This window comes from Onthophagus taurus, chromosome 1 (genome assembly GCF_036711975.1).
Source record: "Onthophagus taurus isolate NC chromosome 1, IU_Otau_3.0, whole genome shotgun sequence".
In the NCBI taxonomy this organism is placed as follows: Eukaryota; Metazoa; Arthropoda; class Insecta; order Coleoptera; family Scarabaeidae; genus Onthophagus; species Onthophagus taurus.
Window position 1 is genome coordinate 33,005,801 of NC_091966.1, and position 22,498 is coordinate 33,028,298.

Below are 22,498 nucleotides of genomic sequence, written 5' to 3' on the forward strand. Positions count from 1 at the left end.
AAATTATATTAAAAAACTAGTTTCGTAAGACACTCTTGAAATGCACGAATTCAAGTTTAGTTTTTAATAAATGAGTGCTTTATATTTTATGAAACGTGTTTTTTATGCTATTTTTTGTAATTCGCGTTTTTATCTTTTTTTTTAAGAAAAATAAAATAAATTTTGCCAATGTAGGGAAATAAGTATGTAGCAGTTGGTAACACCGTAACACTTGAAAATAGAAATTTGATTTGACAATTTCTAATTGTCAAAATACAAAATGTATTCTCCTAAAAAAAATGTACACCTCCCGAAATAAGAGAAATTGCTCAGAGTTCTATTAAAACACTATTTACTATTATATCAATTGAACTGGTTCCATAAAATGTTACTAAAATCTCATTACAGCATCGGATGCTGTAAGGAGTCTCATTACAGCACCCGTTTGAGTACTGTAATAGCTTTCATTACCGTCGCGAATTACAAAAAAATATTTAAACGAAAATGTATCACAAAAGTGTTCATACAATGTGCAGAAAATCTAACAAACTGTCGGTAGACTTAGGTTGAATTCAAGAGAAATGAGAATCCCCCCAAATACTAACAAAGCTGCCCATGCTGACAACGCAGGCCACCAGTGCAGGAAAAAGTATCCGATAAATTCGTGATACGAACTAGTGTGAGACAGGAAAATGCTTTGTCAGCGCTGATGTTCAATCTTGCCTTGCATTCTGCTATTGCATTGACAGCAGAGGCAATATAATAACAAAATCTGTTCAAAGATGACACATACAGATGATGTATTGATAATAGCCAGAAATTACTGAAGGCTTGTAGAGATATTTACTGTAATTGCAAGAGCAGCTACAGAGGAAGGTCTATGTACAAATGAAAAAAAAACTAAGTATATGAAGATGACATGAAATGAATAGAGACGAAAATCTGTTCAGCCATTGAAATATCTAAGTGTAATTTTTAATAATAACAATAACGTAACATCTCGAATACAAGAAGCTGCAAACAGGTACTGAGATGCACATATAAAAATATTCAAAGGACGTATTGAAGGGACATATGTAGGGGAGCCAAACTGAAAATGTGTAAAACTCTACTTAGACCAGTTTTGACTTATAGAGCAAAGTCCTGGATTTTGATAGACACGAACAAAGACACGTTATAAGAGAAAAATACTCCTTAAACTATTTGGACCAGTGACAGAGGAGGATGGAATACGAAAAAGAATGAATTTTGGACTCCAGGACTTAAGAGGAAGACGTCTGGATACATTATAAGAATGCCCAAGAAAAGAGCTAGGAGTATAATCTTCAAGGCGAACAGGATAGGTACAAGAATTGCAAGCAAGATAAAAAGTAAAGGACGATGCACAAATTGAAGAAGAAGAAAAATAGTAACGTTGTGGTTGGGTGAGACAGTGGGTTTTTAAGAAGAAATAGATTTGAAGCATCAGAAATCTTCTTGAAAAAGCTGGAAAAGGGAAATAACAAGAGGTAGTGATGCGACAAACAATCCCACTGAAATTAAAGCTACAAGTAGCTTTATGATTTTGCTATGATGAAAATGAATTGAATCAATTTCACCATTTGAACACACCATTTCCATTTTTTGGGAGAAGTTTGTACTTCAATATACGATGCTTTACAAGATTTTATTGATTGCTGCGAATCTACGTCGTATTGTTGTTTATTCTATTCTCCATCCATGTTGTCTGAAAGCAATGTCGAGTAAGATTCATATTACTGAGAAGGCGAAAACGCTGATGATGAGGTGTTCTGATATTAGCAAGATGATGATGTAGTTCTGTGACACTGTCTCAAGACTTGCAATCGGTTTTGTCTTATTACTCTCTGAATTTTTTCTAGCAGCTAACTGCATTGTAAAGAGGCATCTGTTTTAGTTGAACAGAGATATTTGCTAAATACGTCGATTCATCATCAGCATTACTGTTATTTATGAGTTTGCATCATTTCATGAAGTTTATCAATTACTTCGCATATAGTTAAATATTTTCCGTTTACAACTCAGAGGAGCATGAAAGGCCTTTGTTGTCATTGATTGTTTTGAATAAACTGATTTCCAGTTTCTGACTTTTCTGCAGAGATAATGCAGATGCCGGTGCAGGAAATCCATTTTTATCTTAGGTTTTTGCTGCATTTTAGATCGTGTTGTTTTCAAGTTCATCTAACAGTAGTGGTGCGTTAGATGGAAGCATATAGCTTTATTTTGTTTGCGTGCGTTGACGCAAACTGTTGTTTTCGCTATTTCGACATTATTTTGCAAAATCTTCTTTTAATGCAGCATTAGAAGACATTAGGAACAAGCTGAATTTTGTGAATTTTTTTATGACTAACACTTTATTACCCAGTAAAAACTCTCCTTCTCTTCCACGGGACCACCCGTAGTAGTTCCTCCATCACTAGTTTTTCATTATGTGGCTAAGCATGGTAGTGATCTTTACAGCTTTCACGCAAGCCGTGTTTATGTAGTTTCGGAACCTACATTTGCTGTCTAAAGACAATCCCAGATACTTAACCATCCTGCCGCTGGTAATTGCGGTCTCCATGATATTAAAGGTAACTTCCAGCTGTATTCGCCGCTTAGTAAGTAGCAGAATCTTAGTTTTATTTACCGCCAAGAACTGCTCACGGTCCAGCATCCAAGTGAGGATCTTTTTCATTACCTTGTTAATCCTTATTCGCGCTTCCTTGATGTTTCATGCTTGGATCACTGCACCAAAATCATCTGCATAACCCACCAAATCTACCATAAACATTCCATAACTCTGGCCCAAGGATTGATCCCTGCGCAACTCTTCAAGTCATTGTTTTGCACTTAGGGTCCTCAGATGTGCAGTAAGTCAGTGTCCTATTCATAAAATAGTTGATGAATTCACTGAACAGGAAAATGTCGTCCCAGCTTGCAGAGTTAAAAGTGTACCTCACATCTAAGGTCACCAAAATGACAATCGGTCTAGTGTGATGATTTCTCTATTGGGCCTCAGTAAAGTTATGAAGTATAATGGCCGGTATGTCGAGGAATTTAGGGGATCGCTCTTCTTTTTGGGGATGACCACCAGATTCTATATCTTTCAGAAACAGCTGGAGGTAGGATGATGGTAGGATAACTTCAGGACATGCAATTACAGCTGCTGTTAATGTCTTCGATAGAGTGCCAACCGGCCCATGGGCAGGATCAGTTCGTCTTCCGTAAAGAAGGGGATGTCGGGGATGAAATGTTGTTAGAAAATATAAAATGACATTACAAACGTCAAAAGTGACATATTCTAACCTAAAATCTAAAAATTTCTAGTTTTTTTATTTTTTATTCTTAAAGATTTTGATGAGACAAATTACTGTAGAAAAAAAAATGTTATAATGCGCGGTAAATTTAAAACTCTTTTTAATAAAATTTATGTATGCCTATATATATATATATCTAAAAACCTAAACTTTAACTTTAAAATTTAATGGGAAACCCCTTATCTTTCTTATCAAACCACAACTTCCTATCTTTATTTAAATACGAAATGTTAATAACAATATTTATTCGTTCGTATCACTCAAACTACACAGCAACTTAAATCTTTCGCGAGTTACAAAGAATTTACACCAAATTTTTCATTTAATTCAAAATGAATAAAGAAGATGTGGTTGAAATTCCAATTCAACGTTGTCTTTACAGACAATCATCAGTTGAAACACGTCTTACTCCTCAACCACCGTCAGAGAGTTCAGATTCGGAAGAAGACACACCCAAAATCGTCGGAGTTCAAAAGAAAATCAACACTGAAGAATCCAATAAGAATTACTTAATTGAGAACGAAAAATCTTCATCCCCAACGCATCGAACATCATTTCCTGTTTATGCGCAAGTAGATAAAAATACCAAAAAGCAAGAATCTAGTACATACGAGGATGATGTCGTTTCTTATGGAACGATTGAAGATGTAAAACCGAAAACTTTTAAACCTGAAATTCTTCCAAAACCTTCCAAAGCAAGACTTTCGCAAAGTTTTGAAGAGGAAGAATCCAACAAACCGTTCGTGCCTGTTTACGCTGATGTTACAACACCAAAAAGAAATCCGAATCGATATCCTACGAATTCTGAACCTCTTTACGAAGTTCCTGAATATATCGAGGAAAAATCGCCGGTTTTAACACGAAAATCTCAAATATCAAATGAACAATATGAAAATAGAAAAACTAGAGGTATCTATTAGAATTCCCTCATAACTATGAAGTCGGTAACAAAGATTTCTTTTTTTAGATAGTTATGTCAGTTTTGCTGGAACTGTAAGTGATTCAAGAGGAGTAGGAAACATGGCTACTTTAAGGCCGAAATCGCCTCGCCCTCCCGTGGCTGCTAAACAAGATAAAGAAGAATCTTTATGGGATAAAATTGGTACCTTAGGGAGAAAGAAACGAATTAAAGAAGGTGAGCAAATAACCGTATTTAAGCATCAAAATGATTATCAAACCCTATTTGGTCATGTTGTTAAAAATATAGTAGGCGTTGTTTATGTCAATGTCAAAAGAATAACAGTTAAAACGTCAATGTCAAAATAATAAATTCTTTATTAGTTCGTGAAGTAGAAGCTGAAGGGAAAAATGCGATTGATTCTCCTGGAAATCCCGTAAATCCTGATTATCCACCAGAAGAATATGAACTTGGTAAGCTAAATTATAACCATAAATTTTCAATTATTTATTTTTTTATTTTTTAATTAAGATGAAAAGGAAGAAAGATGTATGGTAGATACCCACGCGTTAGAAGATCCAAAAGTAAAGGATTTAATACAAATCTTAATAGATTGGATAAACGATGAATTAGCAGAACAAAGAATAATCGTTCAAGACATCATGGATGATTTATATGACGGCCAAGTTCTTCAAAAACTCCTTGAAAAACTAACAGGGAACAAATTAAATGAACCGGAAGTTACTCAATCTGAAGAAGGACAAAAACAGAAATTAGCCATGGTTTTGGATGATTTCAATCGAATTTTGGGTATCCCACATCATTCCATTAAAAAATGGGGTGTTGAAAGTATCCATTCGAAAAATATTGTTGCTATTCTTTACTTATTAGTCGCTTTAGCGCGACATTTTCGCGCCCCAATTCGTTTACCAGAACACGTCACCATCAAAACTCATGTTGTTCAAAAAAGTAATGGACAATTAAATTATAGAACAGCTCATGAACATGTCACTTCTGCATATGATGATGTTGGAATGCGATGCGAACGTGATGCTTTTGATACACTTTTCGATCATGCCCCAGAAAAATTACAAGTCGTCAAAAAGAGTATGGTTACTTTCGTAAATAAACATTTGAATAAAATTAATTTGGAAGTGACTGATTTGGAGACTCAATTTAGTGATGGGGTTTATTTGGTACTTTTGATGGGGTTATTGGAAGGATTTTTTGTACCTTTACATTGTTTTTCTTTAACACCTAAAGATTTTGATCAAAAGGTACATAATGTGTCTTTTGCTTTTGATTTGATGGAGGAAGTTGGGATTTCTAGACCTAAAGCAAGACCTGAAGGTAAACAATTTTTATTACATTTAGCTAATTGTTTTAATTAATTTTGTTGTAGATATCGTCAATTTGGATTTGAAATCAACTTTGAGGGTTTTATATAAGCTTTTCTCGAAATACAAAGATATTATTTAAATATGATGAAGTATTAATCACATTGTAGTGCCTAAATGCTGCCTTAATGTTTTATAACAATTTTAATTTTTATTGTGTTATTGTTGTGAATTGACAACTATTTTTTTTCTTCTTTGTTAGCCCTAGGATGTTGATATTTTGTCAGCAACACATTCTATGGTTAACTAATTGTTAGATAGTATATTTAACAGAATTAAATTGATAATATGAAAGAGAAACTAATGTAAATATTTTTATTTTGTATTTTTTAATGTAATTTATATAAATAAAACGAATCTAATACAATTGTTATTTATGTATTAATGTGAAAGAATGATATATTAGCATTTTTTGTTTCTTTAAAACTTTAAATTAAGGAAAGTGACATACTCAACTTTTTTGTATTATACATCACTAGAAAGCCTGATCCTTTCGCCATCTAAAACCGGGTTTTGTCTTGTCAATATCATGATATCAAAATGCTTGTGCAACCATACAATTTACTAAAGTTTACCACTGTATATAGCGAAAAATTTCCTAAGGATTCTATATGGTCTCAGAATTTTGTCCATGACATACAGTGCTGTCCAAAATAATAGGAGCAAGTCTATTTATGTATTTTTATAATAATATATTATTAAAAATTAATTTTTTTGGGCGACGTCTCTTGAAGAGTAGCCAAACTTAATGTTGTATCCGCTCACTTTCATTTTATAACTTCTAATTGCCTCTTTTGAGTTTGAAACATAAAATTAATAAAAAACTCTCAAAATATGATAACCAACGCACTAAAATGGCGCGATAAGGTGCAAAACCCGTGGAAGAAAAAGAATACCGATGGAGCCAAGCCAATACCTTTTGTTACGTCAAAAATTATCAAAAATGAACTAAAATTGAATATCGACTATTAGAAGACGACTTTTAGAGAATACTAGACTGAAAATGATGACGATTAAACCCATAAATGGCTAACAATAAGATATGGGCCTTCATAATTAAGAAATTTTCAAACATTTTCTTAAATATTTTCAATATGGTTTGTCTTAGAAAGATAAAATTTGGCAAACAATGCAGTTATTATGACAAATCGTTTAAGATCACTTTTGAAAGTATGCGCCAGAGGCGGCGCTACCGGGGGGTGCAAGGGGTGCACTGCACCCGGGCGCCGCCTAAAAGGGGGCGCCGGCGCCTTTTTAATGTTTTCTCCAACAATATCTTATCTTTCTTTTGCAGTATTACAATATGTCAAATTAATGGTCATCAATTAACAAACGTCAACGTCATCAATACAAAAGTATTTTTTCTAAACACGCAGCATCATTAATACATTTTTCGTCATAGTATGACAAAACTACTCGCAACGGATGATCAGCATTTTTTTAATTCTTATACTGTAGACAAGTGCTATGGATACAATTGGCACACGCCAAGCCGTACTTTTGGATATTCCGAAATGTTCGAATTGTTGATATCAACAGTATCATTAGTTATTTGCAATATCATCTCACCACTGCGATGGCAGTTTGCTCACTAAAACTGTAATTATTTGTAATTTTAAACTATTACCGACTGACGAATGTTGGGTAATGATTTGACAGTTGCTTTACTGCTCCAGTTACAGTTGAGGTTGTATCTTTTTGTGAATAACTCGAAAACGATGCGTCAAAACAAAAATTTCTAAGAGTGAAAATAATTTTAAAATGAAATAGGCTTTTAGAATCAGTTGTAAAATTTTAGGGGTTTATGACATAATAAAAAAGTTTAAAGGAAATAACCTTTGTGAACCACCTGTATAGCATTGATCCCGTGGTTGCATATTTTCAAAACTGAACATAAACGATTTTTCATGATAAAATTGCACTTCTAAAACTTCTTAACTTTGAAAGCCCATATTTTTTTTATATAGGTTTAGACCAAAAATTTTTACACGAATCATCATTATTTTAACTCTATTATTTGTGATTAAAATTATGCAACGATTTACAGGAACAGCCTGTATATGGCAAGTATACGCGGTTTTCGCAGTTTTTGGGTATATTAGTGTATATCACTGCGTACAGCGGAAATTTTCCTATAGATTCTATATGTTCTTGGAGTTTTGTCCATATCATATAAGAAAGTTATGATGCTGTAAACATTTACATACGGCAACTATACGTGGTTTTTGGGTGGAAAATCCTTGTGCAACCATACTATTTACTAAAGTTATATACTACTGCCTAAAGCGGAAAATTTCCTATGGGTTCTATATGATCTCGGAGTTTTGCCCGTGTCATATAAGAAAGGTGTGATGCCATAAACATTTATATACAGCAACTGTACGCGATTTCCTCTGTTTTTGGGTGAGAGTACTTGTGCAAACATGCCAACGACAAAACTTATACAGGTGGTCCATTTAACGTGAGACAAGCGATTATCTGTAAAACGGTTCATTTTACATAAAAATGAACCAAATGAAAGTTGTTCTGTGTGGTGTCAAGGTCATATAAAGGTGACGACCAATTTTTTAAATGGCACCCTATATATTTTATTGTAAAATCTGAATCTGTGGATAAAAGTAACATAATTAAAAAAAATGTTCTGCGTGGTTTTGTCAATACAACGACAAAACATCTTTTGAAAAAAATTGAATTAGATCTCACATTCAATGGTACAAAACTTGCCTGCAAGGAAGAGGTTGTGTTTCTGGGAGTTAAGATTGATCAGCACCTATCATGGAAACAACATATCAAAAATCTCTCCTTGAAGATAAATAAAAAGTGTTATGCGCTATGAACTATTTCGCGATTGGTGAGTGTGGGTGTGGCTCTAAGTGCATATTACGCGTCTGAGATATGGCGTGATGTTCTGGGCCCACTCGACGGACTTTGATCGTGTTTATAGCCCAAAAAAAGTGTCTCAGAGCAGTCTTTGAACTGAAACCCAGAGATTCATGTAAACCTATATTCGAACATTACAAAATCTTAACATTACCATCTTTATTAATTTTAGACACTGTTATATTTGTAAAAAATAATTATTCATTCTTCTCGAAATACGAGCAGAAACATTCGTATTTAACGCTGGGCGTTGAGCGGTCTTACCTAGTGACACCGAAAACCCAGTATAGTAGAATACAAAAGAAAGTAAACTCATCCGAGATGGTTGCGTGAAGTAGAACATCAACGAGCTTAGTTGGTTAATGTTTGGTGTGGCATAATTAATCGGTACATACTTTATTGATGGTATGCTGAATGGGGAGAAGTACCGAAATTTTTTAGACTACTTCTTAGCAACTTTAATTGCAGATTTGAGCAGGGAAGAAAGACAAAATATGTAGCTGCAAAATGATTTGTGTCCAGCACATTTTTCACATATTGCACGTGAAGCTTTAGATCGGGATTATGCTGGGCGATTGATTGGAAGGGGATGTCCAATTTCCTGGCCTGCCAGCTCACCTGATTTAACACCTTTTGATTGAAATGATTGAAATACTTGAAAAAATGCATGCAGAAATAGTAGCCAAGAAAACCTTTTAAGGTGTAAAGTAAGTTTTAGTTGAATGGTTAATAAATGTATTGAACTGGGTAGAGAAATATTTGAACATTTATCATAAATTTTATACTTGTTGTTGATTAATAGTATAGTTTAATCATTTTTTATAAATAAACAGTATTTAAAACTATTTGAATAAAAAAATTATTTAGATTTTGTCTTCGACATGTTATTCAGAATTACGAATGTGATGTTTGACTGTGATGTTTTAATCTTGGATCTTTACAGTTACTACTGAACTCTTAGCGCAATTCTTCTACAAGCTCCATAAATTCCAAGTAATAAAATAACTTGCAAGAACATAACACACTTTCATTAATCATATCATAATTCATTTAGAACTTTTTGTAAAAACTTCTCAATTTCTATTTTTCTCCAAATTTTTTATTTTTTTAGACGTATTAGTTTTGAATATTTTCCTATGTCCACGTTTTGCTTGATATTTAGCATTCGTTTCAGCATCAAATGTACAGGTGTCCAAATTTCGATGGGTTTGCAGGGTATCTCAGTTATTATGAAAGATAGAAAGTTGCGGCTTTCGCGAACCTGAGCTACTTTTTTTGTGAAACTTACAATGGCGCAAACCAAATTTTCATAGCCCTCTTCGTTTTGATATACAGGGAGTGTTTCAAAATTTACGATTTTCAGACACCTCCTGTATCTCGGCTATCCGGAAACGTAAAAACGGGTTCTAATAGATTTTTTCACGTGGAATCCAATGGTGCACGTAGAATTTTTCTAGTCATCACGGTGTTTGAGTTATAAAGAGTTAAGTATTTTAGAAGTTGAGTATTCAGTATTTGAGTTGTGTTTATAACTCAAAAACCGTGATGACTAGAAAAATTCTATGTGCACCATTGGATTCCACGTGAAAAAATCTATTAAATCCCATTTTTACTTGTTTACTAAGTTTCCGGATAGCCGAGCTACAGGAGGTGCCTGAAAATCGTAAATTTCAAATACTCCCTGTATATCAAAAATGAAAAGGGCTATGAAAATTTGGTTTGCGCCATTGTAAGTTTCACAAAAAAGTAGCTCAGGTTCGCGAAAGCCGCAACTTTCTATCTTTCATAATAACTGAAATACCCTGCAAAACCATCGAAATTTGGACACCCTGTACAGACCACAATGTAATTGGCCAATGGTTCAAAATATACCAATATTGCCAATATAAAGTAGGCGTTCAGAAACATTTTACAATTTCTTACAGCTGCTTGATTGCTGCTTTGCATAAGTCCAGAAATTGCAGTTTTTGCTGCTTCAGACACTTCAAAACGTAATTCTTCAACACTTTCCGACAACATGTTCTATATTTTTGTAACACCATAATATAAAGTCTTTCGAACGATAAAAGCAAAAAAAGTTTCCTTTTTGAATGTAAAAGTATCTCTATAAAATACTATAATAAATCACAATGTTATTACTGTCATCATTACTTTTTTCCCCAGCATTTCTATTCAATTTATAGATAGTATTTTTACGTAACAAAAAATCCATTTCAAATAAATATATATTAATAAACCTATTCATGACAACTTCCTCGTAAAACGAAGTATATGGGTCAGTCGGATAAATTACATAAGTAAACGTAACCAGTCAGACTTTAAAAATTAACAAGAGAAAGAGAGAGACATCGTTATTGTCCAAGACATAAAACGGCATATGGTACACCGTTGAGGAACGAAGAAGTGAGGTATACTCGAGCACATTGTGCAACAACTTTCACCGTCCAAAACTTTATCCCGCCGACACGAAAAGCAAAAGAGTGCGAACTCTTACGTCATACTCCAACGAATATTGCGTAAGGATTACCGCACTTATATAATTTATTAAATACTAATACGGAAATCAATGGTGATATTTGTTAATAGATAATGATCATTAAAATAAAAAGTAATGATACACTAACTTTTATAGTATTTTATGTTAGGTAATAAAGAAAAAAAATCTTTCTTTTTTGATTGAAACTCCTTTTCTCCCAATATTTTTATTAAATTAAAAGCATGAATCATTGAAATAAATTAAAAATGATAGATTAATTACAATCTTAACTTCCGTATTAAAACGTTCAAGTAAAAGTTGTGTTAACTCAAGTAAAAGTGTATTACGAGAGTGCACTTAAGTTTAGAACTCCTCGGTAACCACAAGTTACGTTGCAAGTGTCCAGAAAGAAGCGTTCATGGTACCATTTTACTATTTCTTGGTCCGTTTCGTTTGATTAATGTAATGGTGGTGGTCGTGGTGGGAAAATCGAAACCGACTACAACAATGTAACTTATATCAATACCGACCAAAAGCGGTTTGAGTTTACTCTTCATCGTGTCTTTCTCGTCACTTGCCACACAATTTTCAGTACGAAAGAGAGTTAGTTTATTTATTTCCAAGAAGATATTTAAATCTTGGAGGATTATTTTTGTTTTTGGAAAAGTGGTTTTAATTAAGGTGAGTAAAAGTTAGATTTAATTTGAAAAAATTAAAAAAAAAAAATTCCTTCGAGCCGGATTTGAACCAGCGACCTATGGATGTCTACATTTATTCGAAAATCCTCTACAGTCCACCGCTCTACCAACTGAGCTATCGAAGGCTGTTGTAAATATTTGTCAAAGTCCACATGATATTACTAAATTGAATACATAATGTTGATAAATATTATTAAAACATTTTGACCTTATTATAAACACAAGGTTGAGATTTATTTATTTATAAAAGACAAATGATCAAATAATTTTTTTTGTTTTTGTTGCAAAACAATTAAACGGTTTTACAAGTTTAAAAATCAAAATTAACTGGAGTGGTCTACATTCAACATTCTTTCGTCAACGTGATTATACTTACTGTTTTAGTGTGAATATTTAATTTATTGGCTATTGGGCTATGTGGGCTATTGGAAAATAGTGGCAAATAAATATATTATTCATAAAATATTTTATAACATTTAATCATTGCTTTTACATTTAATGCATGTGTAAGTTCATGATTATTACAAACAAATCGATTACATCATTGAATACTTGCTGTCAGAACTCCTAGGACATTTCCACTATCTACCACACCAACCCAACATCTACCTTTATTCTTGCTTCGAAGAACATGACACCAAAGCCTCTTTTCCGCGTTTTCCAATACTAATCAATTCTTCTTTATCTTTTGTAACCTTTTTTAGTTTTCCATTTTTCATTTAAGTGTAAGTAATTCCAGTGGTATTTCCTCTGACTTTATCAAATCTGGAAAAGTTTATTTTGGGTACTGTCAAATTTTTTCAGAATTTATGACAAAAAATTTGCTGACTCCATGGTGTGACATGCGTTAGATATGCAACAGTATTAATTTAATAATATTGAGAACTTCCCACTCTTAAATTCAAAGTTTTTAGTTTTTGTTCCATACCAAACCTGAAACTATGTTATGAATTGCAGAACTATAACTTATCCCACTGATTTTGCTGAAAATAAGTTTTACTTTTAAATATCATTATTTTCATTCTAAACAGAATCGATGTGATTGTGAAAATGACAGTCTTCGTTTTCTTCTCTTAGTTCTCTTGTATCTAACGATTGATGAATGTAACACGAATCGTTGTAAGGTCCATCATTGTCGTAGTGTATAGACCAGTGTTGTCCACTAATTTTTGATCAAGATTGACTTTTTATATAAATGTCTTGCAAAGATCGACCGAAGGGTTTAAAGTAACCTTCCTTTTTTTGCTCTGAGGCCCAGATATAGATATTTCAGACTCATGATTTTTTTGGCAATCGACGTTATGGTCACCACTGATTTAGAGCTTATAAATAAAAAATGGTAATAATTGAATTCAATCTTTTCATGGATCTAGTCTTTATGATCCATTACTAAGGTTTTATGTATAAAAAGTATTTCTCCATCGCTTTTAGTTTTTGAGTTATAATTGAGTTAATTTTCGAAAATCAACAAGTTTGATGTTTAATCGATTTAGAGCTTATAAATAAAAAATGGTAATAATTGGGTTCAATCTTGTTATGGATTTAGTCTTTATGGCCCATTACTAAGGTTTTATGTATAAAAAATATTTCCCCATCGTTTTTAGTTTATGAGTTATAATTGAGTTAATTTTCGAAAATCAACAATTTTGATGTTTAATCGATTTAGAGCTTATAAATAAAAAATGGTAATAATTGGGTTCAATCTTGTTATGGATCTAGTCTTTATCGCCCATTACTAAGATTTTATGTATAAAAAGTTTTTCTCCATCGCTTTTAGTTTTTGAGTTATGATTCAGTTAATTTTCGAAAATCATCAATTTTGATGTTTAATCGATTTAGAGCTTATAAATAAAAAATGGTAATAATTGGGTTCAATCTTGTTATGGATTTAGTCTTTATGGCCCATTACTACGGTTTTATGTATAAAAAGTTTTTCTCCGTCGCTTTTAGTTTTTGAGTTATGATTGAGTGAATTTTCGAAAATCAACAAATTTGACGTTTAATCGATTTAGAGCAGTAGTGTCCACTAATTTTTGATCAAAATCGACTTTTTATGTAAATGTCTTGCCAAGATCGACCGAAGGGTTTAAAGTAACCTTCCTTTTTTTTTGCTCTGAGGCCCAGATATTAGATATTTCAGATTCATGATTCTCTTGGCGATCGACTCAAAACTGCTTTGCGATCGACCAGTCGATCGTGATCGACGTTATGGACACCACTGGTATAGACCGAGAAAATGCTCTATGAATCCACAATTTCTATATCATTCTACATCAATAATGTGTGGTACAGTTTAGAAATACAATTTTCGTATAATATCTTGACCCAAGTTTTTGATAGGCCTATTATTATGCTATTACCTAAGGACTTGATAATATCTTGGATCAAAATCAACTCATTACTTTTTTTTTGTTTTTACGATATTCTGAAACGATACATTTAAAATACGTCGATGTACCCATTTTTAAAAACAGTTTTATAAATTTACAAATGTTCAGAGAGAAAACAATATTTTTCTGCCAAAAAAGAAATTTTTAAATAATTTTTGAGTAAAGGACGAACGTTTCATCGTTACAATCGTTTCAATCGTTATGCTCGCCAAGTTTAGGTTGTACACAATTATCGTTTGTTTATGAGTAAGTCAAAACGAGACCTCCGTTCTCACGACCTAATTAGGTAGTATTCTTTTTGCACCGATATTTTCCTTATCTTTATATAACTGAGAATTAGAATGCTCCAGATATCGTTCATTTGATCTCTTGGAAAGTGAACCAAACGTACACATGAGCACCTCGCCTGCAAGCGACCTCGGCGAAGTGATATTAAACGATATCTTATTCAAGTGTTGTAAGTTTGGTTCACTTTCCAAGACATCAAATGAACAATATCATCTAATATCGCCCAAGTAGCTTGTGGGCGAAGCACTCGATTTGATATATCAACATGAAATCGTCAGGTTTGGACCATTCTAGCTAGATTTATATAGAGTGTAGAGCAATTTTATTTATAAGAAAAAAAATAGTCTTTAAGATGACGTTGTCTTGTGTACGAAATAAACTAGATGATTTTTTCTTCATCACAGAGTCTTCAAGATTCCTCAATCCATCGAAATAACATATTTCGATCTGGGATTGCACCTCAAATTTCAGTATTAAAATTTCAATGGAAAAAACTTTGAATGGTGACAACCCTTCGCTGATTACAAAAGATAGTGTTCTCGTATAAGCCTGGCATTCAAAACAGTCACTCTTAGTTAAGTACAAGCGATATCATATTCGACTTGTTGACAGACCAGCAATTTTGGCAAAAAAATTAAATAGAATTTTAGTATTGATATGGATCTTTGTCAGATTATACCGAAAAGTTCACCAGCAAAGCTTCAGAAAAAAAATTTGTACTACAGCCCAGGCAAATTTCTCTTATAATATGACTTCAAATGGCGTTGGATGTTTTAATATTGTACTTCACAGAAACAAACCTGCAAATAATAATGGCCGATTGTATTTGTGCCACAGATATGTGGTGTGTTAGTCATCGCATTCACTTCTGCACATACTCTTTTAGTTCTTTCTTGATGCTCTGGAAACATCTGGAAACGGCATTTCTAACATTGACTTGTTTGCAAAATTCGACCAAATGTTATGATCAAAATGTTAGATATCAGAATTACCCCAATCGCTTCTTTTACAAGCGCTTGGTAGTAACTACTCCCTTTTAAATATTTTTTATTCCCTCTGTTCCAAATTATGGTATACATTTCTCTTTGCAATTTGTCTCAAATTATGGTATACAAAACTTTGGAAACTGCTTTATTGTATTTGTAAAATTAGTAAATCAGTTTGTAACTTAATTTAAACATACATTAATGAAAATTTTAAACATTTAAACACAATTCAGCTGGTTCAATGTAAACGCCCTTCATGGTGAAGTTTTTCTTTATTCATGAATTTTCATATTTTTCTCGATATCTATGCGTCTGAGAGCAAAAGCGTAAGAAAATGCAATTTTGTTAAGAATACAATTTACTACAACCTTCGTTCGAAAAGTTTTTCTGTAGCATGCTCAGATTCAAATTTATTCAATTTTATAGTTGTTGTCTGTTGAGGCCATCATGGTTGACTCCATGCACTTTTGTAGTGTCGAGAATACGTTATCTAACTTTTCTTTTGTTAATGCGTTGAAGGCCCTTTTAACACAATCTATTAATTCATTCATAGTTATTGCCGATTTTGATATTTTGAGAATTTCTGACTTGAACCTAAAAAATGGTGATATTTGAGATAGCATTGGTTATGAATTATGATATCTTGAGTCATTATCATTAATTTTTATACAAACGTTTTTCTCTATCACCTTTAATTTTCTGCTTATAACAGAATTAACATAGATAATTGTCAATTTTGATATTTTGAGAATTCCTGGCTTGAACCTAAGAAATCTATGATAGCATTGGTTATGAATTATGTTATCTTGATTCATTATCATCAATTTTTATGAGAAACGTTTTTCTCTATCACCTTTATATAGTTTTTTTAGTCATAACAGAATTTAATGTAGATGATTGTGTGTTGATATTGTGGGATTTCCTGGCTTGTGCATAAGAAATTGAGATAACTAGGGTGGTATTGCTTATGAATTATGTTATCTTGATCCATTATCATCAATTTGGATCTAATGGCTGGTACAACGTTATCGATAATATCATCTTTTTGCATTCTGCTGCGTTAATAGACTCGATGTTTTTGGTCACCATTGTTCCTCTTACCTGGTTTTTGCTGTTTCTTTTTGCAGGTTCTTTATAAACAAAAGGCTAGAGTGCTATTTTGCCGTTGAAATACTGTTTTTTAGCACTGTTGTAGCGTGGTCTGGCCACTACAGCCATAAACATAACTTTAGTTATGAATCGTTTGCTTTTACAGCTCCTTTCTGGTTCTGCTTCGTCCAGCGTTATATAGTATGACCTTTTAACTTGCGTTAGTCGTACTCAAAACATCGATTTGATTTAACCTTCGACAAACAGAACTCTAGTTTCTTTCATTAATTAAATTAAGATTACATTATATTATATTAAATAGATAGAAACTCGTTCATTCTCCAAACTTTCCTTAATCCATAAATTTTAGAGAAATGTATACCATAATTTGGGACAGAGGGACTGTTTACTGATCCACCCCGTAGCAGCGATCAAGCATAGCAGCAATTATATCAGCTCCTAAATTTTTAACCGAGAAAATGAAAAACAGCTAGAGAATGAAGTAGTTTTCATTCTCTAGCTGTTTTTCATTTTCTCTGTCACATTCTCAAAATATTATGTATTTAGTATCAAATAACACAATATGAATCATGTAAATCATCCTGTGATTCATATCTCGTTGGTGATGCAATATCTTCACAACAGTTTATTTGTTTTCCACTAGTTAGTGAAAGTTTCGTACTAAAATAAATTATTCACAGCCTTAATAAAATCATCAAGTTAACGTACCACGTTCAGGTTATCCACTGTCACATAAATGTGGATGAAGTTCTGGTTTTCCGCAATTTATCAATGCTATGCCGTTCTTTCCATTCGCGGATGCCATCAAATCTAAGAAATCCTAGAAGAGTTATCGTAAAGATTGTCGTTGATATCAATATATATGATAATGATATTGTTATAGATATATTAATGTTTATAATCTAAATTTAACATTTTTATTAAAATCTTATTCGGTTTAAAGAAACATTTAATTGTAAAAAATCACTTTCTTAGATTTTTTTAATATTCAACATTATGTTCGATATCTTTCTCATCTCTTACATAAGAAATTACGTGTACTCATAACAAGTGTCGTTTTATTGCTGTGAAAATAAGCCAAGACCCAACTGACCCACTGAACATTTCTCTTTTACATCGGATGACGCAACGTAACGAGAGAATTTACTTTCGCTAGAGAACTCACTGTAATTATATGCCTCCTTCTCTAATTTTTTCTTTTTTTAATCGATTTTATGCCTGATCGTCAATTTCCGTGTAATTAAATTAATTTTCTCTTAAAATAACAAGAAAATCTTATTTGATTTTATAAAGTTTATAATTTTTTGCTTTACTTTTAGTTTTAAAATGTCTGAAGTAAAATGGGTAACCGAACCAAACGATTACATTTGCACCCTTCCAAAAGAAACTCAAGATTTAGCTAAAGAGGAACTTCGAGAAGATGATAACGCGCGAAGACAAGCTTTGGAATCGATGAGAGAATGGATTCGGATGAATCCGAAAATATTAAATTCACGTTTAGGTTCTGTATTAAACTTTTCATCACTTTTTATAAATCTTTTATTAAAATTTCATTTCCAATTACTTTATAATTACAACTTTATACTTATTTTTAGATGCTAATTTTCTCTTAAGGTTTCTTCGTTTCAAAAAATTCAGTGTTATGCAGGCTCAAGAAGCGATGGAACGCTATCTTTTATTGCGCCAATCTTTCGGAATTGCTTTCAATAATTTCGATATGAGAATCCCAATGATGCAAGATTTAACCGATTTGGGATATATGTTTGCTTCGCCTATAAGAGATAGGTTAGGAAGAAGAGTTATTATAGCAAGACCAGGTTAAAAAAAATAATTTATTGGAATTGATAAGAAAAGATTCGAGTAGTTTTTTTGTAATAGGTGTTTTTGATTTGGAAAAATTTACAAATGCGGATATGTGCAGAATTCACGGAATCGTTTATGAAACGCTTTTGGAAAATGAAGAAGACCAAGTTAGGGGATTTGTTCATATTGCAGATGGTCAAGGAATTGGGTTTCCTTATTTAACACTTTTTACTATTAAAGAGGCCGTTCGAATCGTTAAAAATGGAGAAGTAAATTTTTATTTTTAAAAAGATTTTTTTAGGTTTTACTTATTAAAAAACTAGTAATATTACGTAGTAGTCTTGAAATATTGTAGATAGAATGCAATATAAAGTTGACCAGATTTCCGATGTAAACAAAAACCAATCCAGAAGAGGTAAAGAATCAAAACTTTTAGTTTTAGGCTGTAAAAAGAAGAGATTTCTAAGTGTTAGCTTTTTAATGTAGTATTTTCTCGTAAATATCTCTAGGGTATTTTTCAATTCTCCACTCTCTGTTGTATCATTCCCACATTTTATTTTCTTCAATTATCCTGGTCACAAATCTTCTATCTCGATTTGTGTACCTTTTCCGTGGCTCCATAAAAAAAATCCAGAGGGTTTAAGTCCGGGAATCGTGCAGGCCACAAGTGAGATCCACCTCGACCACTCCAGCGATCTCCATATGTTATTGTCAAAAACTGCAAAAATGGTTTGGTGCGCCATCATGCATAAACCACATTGAATTTCTTATTGCCAATCTAGAATCCTCTAGAAACTGATGTAACGTTTGTTCCAAAAAGTAGCAATACACTTCGCCGGTAAGTGTTCTTGATAGAAATACTGGACTAACTAGCCAGTTACCCACAATTCCAACCCAAATGTTCGACGAGAACTGATCTTGAAATCGTTCTTTAGTTAGCTGAAGTACTTATTGCATTTCTTGAAAAATTCGCTTCATTAAAAAGAATCAAAGTCGTTCAAATAGTTGAGGGATTTGAACCAATTTACCCCAAAAGTCTTTGACAGAATACTAAATGTGGAAGAAAATCAGCAGGTAGAACTGCTTGAACGCGTTGTAAATGGTATGGGTACAACAAATAATTTTTAAGAAGTTTCAAAACAATCCCCTTCGAAGTATTGGTCTTCCTGATACTCCACTTCGTTTCAATGAGCCTGTTTCATAAAGACGTTGATGAATACTTTGGAAATTCAGCAAGCCCATAAATAAAATGTACGCCTGTCATCTCGGCGTTCTTGTTTTCTTATTCTATGAGTAAGTATTATCCGAGTTAGTCCCAGCGTTTAACAAGACCTATATTATCTTTTCTCTAAATACAAGACTGTTGTCAGTTCCGTCGAGCTAGTTATACAGATGTCACAGAATAACCATTCCTAACTCGAGTCAATTTGGATGAGACAGATCCATATTATTTATTTCCAATCCTCTTTGTGTACTGAACTGAAAGCTCCTTTTACTATTTCCGGTGTTACTATCCCTATTGCTCAAAGAGTTCAACTTCATTGTCGCCATCATGATTCTCCAGGAGAAAAAAATACACTTGTAATAATATCTTGATGCAAAGATTTGGGTCATTCTTCAAATCTTTGAAAAGCTATGATTCACAAATCAGATCTCGTTGAGATGATGAAATGTAATGAAGAGGAACTTGTTGGTATAAGACCTAGGGATACTATTCTTTTTTTCGTTTGGTTTTTCCCATCTGAAATCTTGTCAACTATTAAATCAAGTTAAATAATGATAATAACAATTTCTTTCTGTAACAGAGAACATTACCAATGCGTCATAAAGAAGTTCACGTAATAAATGTGAACCCATCAATGAAATTCGCCGTCGATTTCGGATTGTCGTTAATCTCTGAAAAAATCAAAAAACGTTTCCATTTTTACACATCAAAAGACGACATGTTAAAAGCAGGAATGATTGAAAAAAGAGTTCTCCCTAAAGAATATGGAGGAGATATTCCAATGGCAGAAATGATTTCCCAATGGAAAGAAGAACTTTACAAACGGCAGCCGATATTATTATCTCACGATGATATGGCAGTTCGCGAAGAATTATTTTCCCCACAAGCCCGAGTTGGTGCTGTTTCTGCTTTGAAACGAAACGGAACTACTTGCGGAAGTTTAAGTAGTCAAGATGACGTTTTATATGGAGTTACCGGAAATTTTAGAAAATTAGAAGTAGATTAATATGTTTGTTTATGACGTAGATTACTTTTATATAATTTTAAATTAATAAGGTTTTTTGGGATCCAAAATAAATAGAATTTTTTAAATCGCAAAAAAGTTTATTTATTAAATGTAAAAAAATTCTTATATCATTAAATTATTCTATAAGGTTTATCTTTGGTACAATTCCTTTAAATCCATGCTTATCAACATCATGATTTTTAACTAAATTTTGAATAAAATTAATGTGTTTATCAGGATTCATCCCCCTTTTCTTAACAATATCAATAATAAAATTTTCTAAATTTCTTTTATTCATAGTATTGAGCATTAACGTCTCAGAAATCGAATTTCTTTGCATAAAAAATTGAGAGATTTCTTTAAAATGTTCGTGACGAATGATGTGTGTTAAATCATTATTAGTATCTTGCACGTTAAAAGCTAAAATCATGAACACACATTGAGATTGTAAATTTTTGGTAAAATTTTCAATAATTTCCAGTTGATTTATTTTTAAATCATCGATTAATAAAATGAAGCATTTATTTGTGAAGAAAATATCGGATTTTTGTTCAATAATCTCTTTGTTTACATTATAATTTAAAGAAACAATCAGCTTTGCAGGGTAAAACATTTTTAAGCGATTTAAAATTAATGTTTTTCCAACTCCAGTGCTACCCACTAAAATTAAAAGCCTCTTAAATTCTGTGTTTGTATGAATTTTGTTTAAATTAAAAACTATACGGTCTATAATATGATTTTGATTAAAAATATTCAATTTTAGGTCATTCTCAATATCATTCAATTGAATGTCAATTAAATTAACATCGGTATAAATTAAAAATCCTAAACTTAGAGATACACCTACAACAAAAATTAAAATAATGTTACCCCAACCCATCCCACTTTGTTTATTTGATTCATTTTTCGTCATTTTCTCAATAGTTTGAACACTCTCTATTTCTTCAACTTTCTCGTTTAAATCATTTATTGGTTTTGTATTCAGTTTAGTTTTGTAGGAACAATTTTCTTTTAACAATACATCCACACACTCTTGGGATTGATCAATATCCATAGGACTATCGTTAAAATCCTTTTTTAAGGTTTCTTCAAAGCAATAATCATTGTTATAAAATTGATGTAAATGATAATCAATTTGAGGTGTATTTGAGCCTAATCCATACTCATAATGGCTATCATTTGTAGCAAAAAATTGTGAGGATTCTGAAAATAAAAATAAAATATATATTAATTGATAATAAAACGTGTTTAAATACCTTCCAATTCCCCACGCAATTCTTTAAAGCTATAATGTCTTATCAACGAATGATTATTGCTAATATTACCGAAATATTCCGTTACGTTTATTTGCCTACAACGGGGAAGATTAGGTTCAGATCTTGCAAACGATTTATTAAATTTGGAAATATGAGATTCGTCCATGCTATGTGGAAAATTTAACCGAAATTCGCAACTTACAACTTTTTTTTTGTAGTCTTTTTTGATGTACTTTGAGGTTAAAATTTTAAAAGTGACGTTTCATAAATACAATAAGATTTCGATTAAATTGTTTATATCTTCATATTCAATTTTATGTTTCTTTTATTATAAAAAGAATTAGTTATACATAAGATTTGGTTTGGTTTATAAAAAATAATTAATTACAAAATTTTATTTTGAATATAATATAAAATAATAATCGAAACCATTCAAATGACGTATAATAAAAATGTAATAAAAACTAAATAATTTTTTAAAAAGCATTTAATTCAAAACAATTAATAAAAATGGATAATTAAGTTTTTGAAATATTATTGTTTAATATTTATAAATAATCTTTAAAAAAAATTATATAATGAACTTGATATTATTGCTAGTAATCATAAGTACTAATGACAAATAAATAACATTGTCAATAAAAATAATCATTTTATAATATTTTGGATGATTTTTGTTATATTAATAAAATTGAAATTAAAATTGGAATTATATAAAAATTGTTGGTGAATATATACGAAACCGATTAGAGGAAACGATAATAAATAGTGAGTTTGCACATGCGCATT

The 22,498-nt window shown here is 31.9% G+C and overlaps 3 protein-coding genes and 1 non-coding gene across 5 annotated transcripts; 2 read left to right on the forward strand and 2 right to left on the reverse strand.

The window, feature by feature from the left end:
* The first annotated feature begins 3,555 nt into the window (after window positions 1-3,555).
* LOC111428720 (beta-parvin) lies at window positions 3,556-5,958 on the forward strand. The gene is made up of 5 exons (XM_023064376.2): window positions 3,556-4,205; window positions 4,264-4,431; window positions 4,578-4,667; window positions 4,726-5,544; window positions 5,597-5,958. Exons 1-5 carry the CDS (start codon window positions 3,629-3,631, stop codon window positions 5,671-5,673), a joined length of 1,731 nt encoding a protein of 576 aa, XP_022920144.2. The 5' UTR covers window positions 3,556-3,628; the 3' UTR covers window positions 5,674-5,958.
* Window positions 5,959-11,300: 5,342 nt separating this feature from the next.
* LOC111428782 (alpha-tocopherol transfer protein-like) lies at window positions 11,301-20,544 on the forward strand. The gene is made up of 5 exons (XM_023064475.2): window positions 11,301-11,628; window positions 17,739-17,920; window positions 18,015-18,236; window positions 18,298-18,491; window positions 20,028-20,544. The coding sequence occupies exons 2-5, from the start codon at window positions 17,746-17,748 to the stop codon at window positions 20,451-20,453; spliced, it is 1,017 nt and encodes a 338-aa protein (XP_022920243.1). The 5' UTR covers window positions 11,301-11,628; window positions 17,739-17,745; the 3' UTR covers window positions 20,454-20,544.
* On the reverse strand, window positions 11,675-11,770 carry TRNAY-GUA (transfer RNA tyrosine (anticodon GUA)). The gene is made up of 2 exons: window positions 11,734-11,770; window positions 11,675-11,710 (listed from the first exon to the last, which is right to left on the reverse strand). It is a non-coding gene; the product is annotated as a tRNA-Tyr (tRNA).
* LOC111428768 (uncharacterized) lies at window positions 20,531-21,905 on the reverse strand. Of its 2 annotated transcripts, none has more exons than XM_023064463.2 (2): window positions 21,779-21,905; window positions 20,531-21,656 (listed from the first exon to the last, which is right to left on the reverse strand). In XM_023064463.2, exons 1-2 carry the CDS (start codon window positions 21,873-21,875, stop codon window positions 20,590-20,592), a joined length of 1,164 nt encoding a protein of 387 aa, XP_022920231.1. In that variant the 5' UTR covers window positions 21,876-21,905; the 3' UTR covers window positions 20,531-20,589. The 2 variants fall into 2 exon arrangements, with proteins under 2 accessions (XP_022920231.1, XP_022920223.1); XM_023064455.2 differs by having other exon boundaries at window positions 21,710-21,905.
* Between the last annotated feature and the right edge of the window lie 593 nt (window positions 21,906-22,498).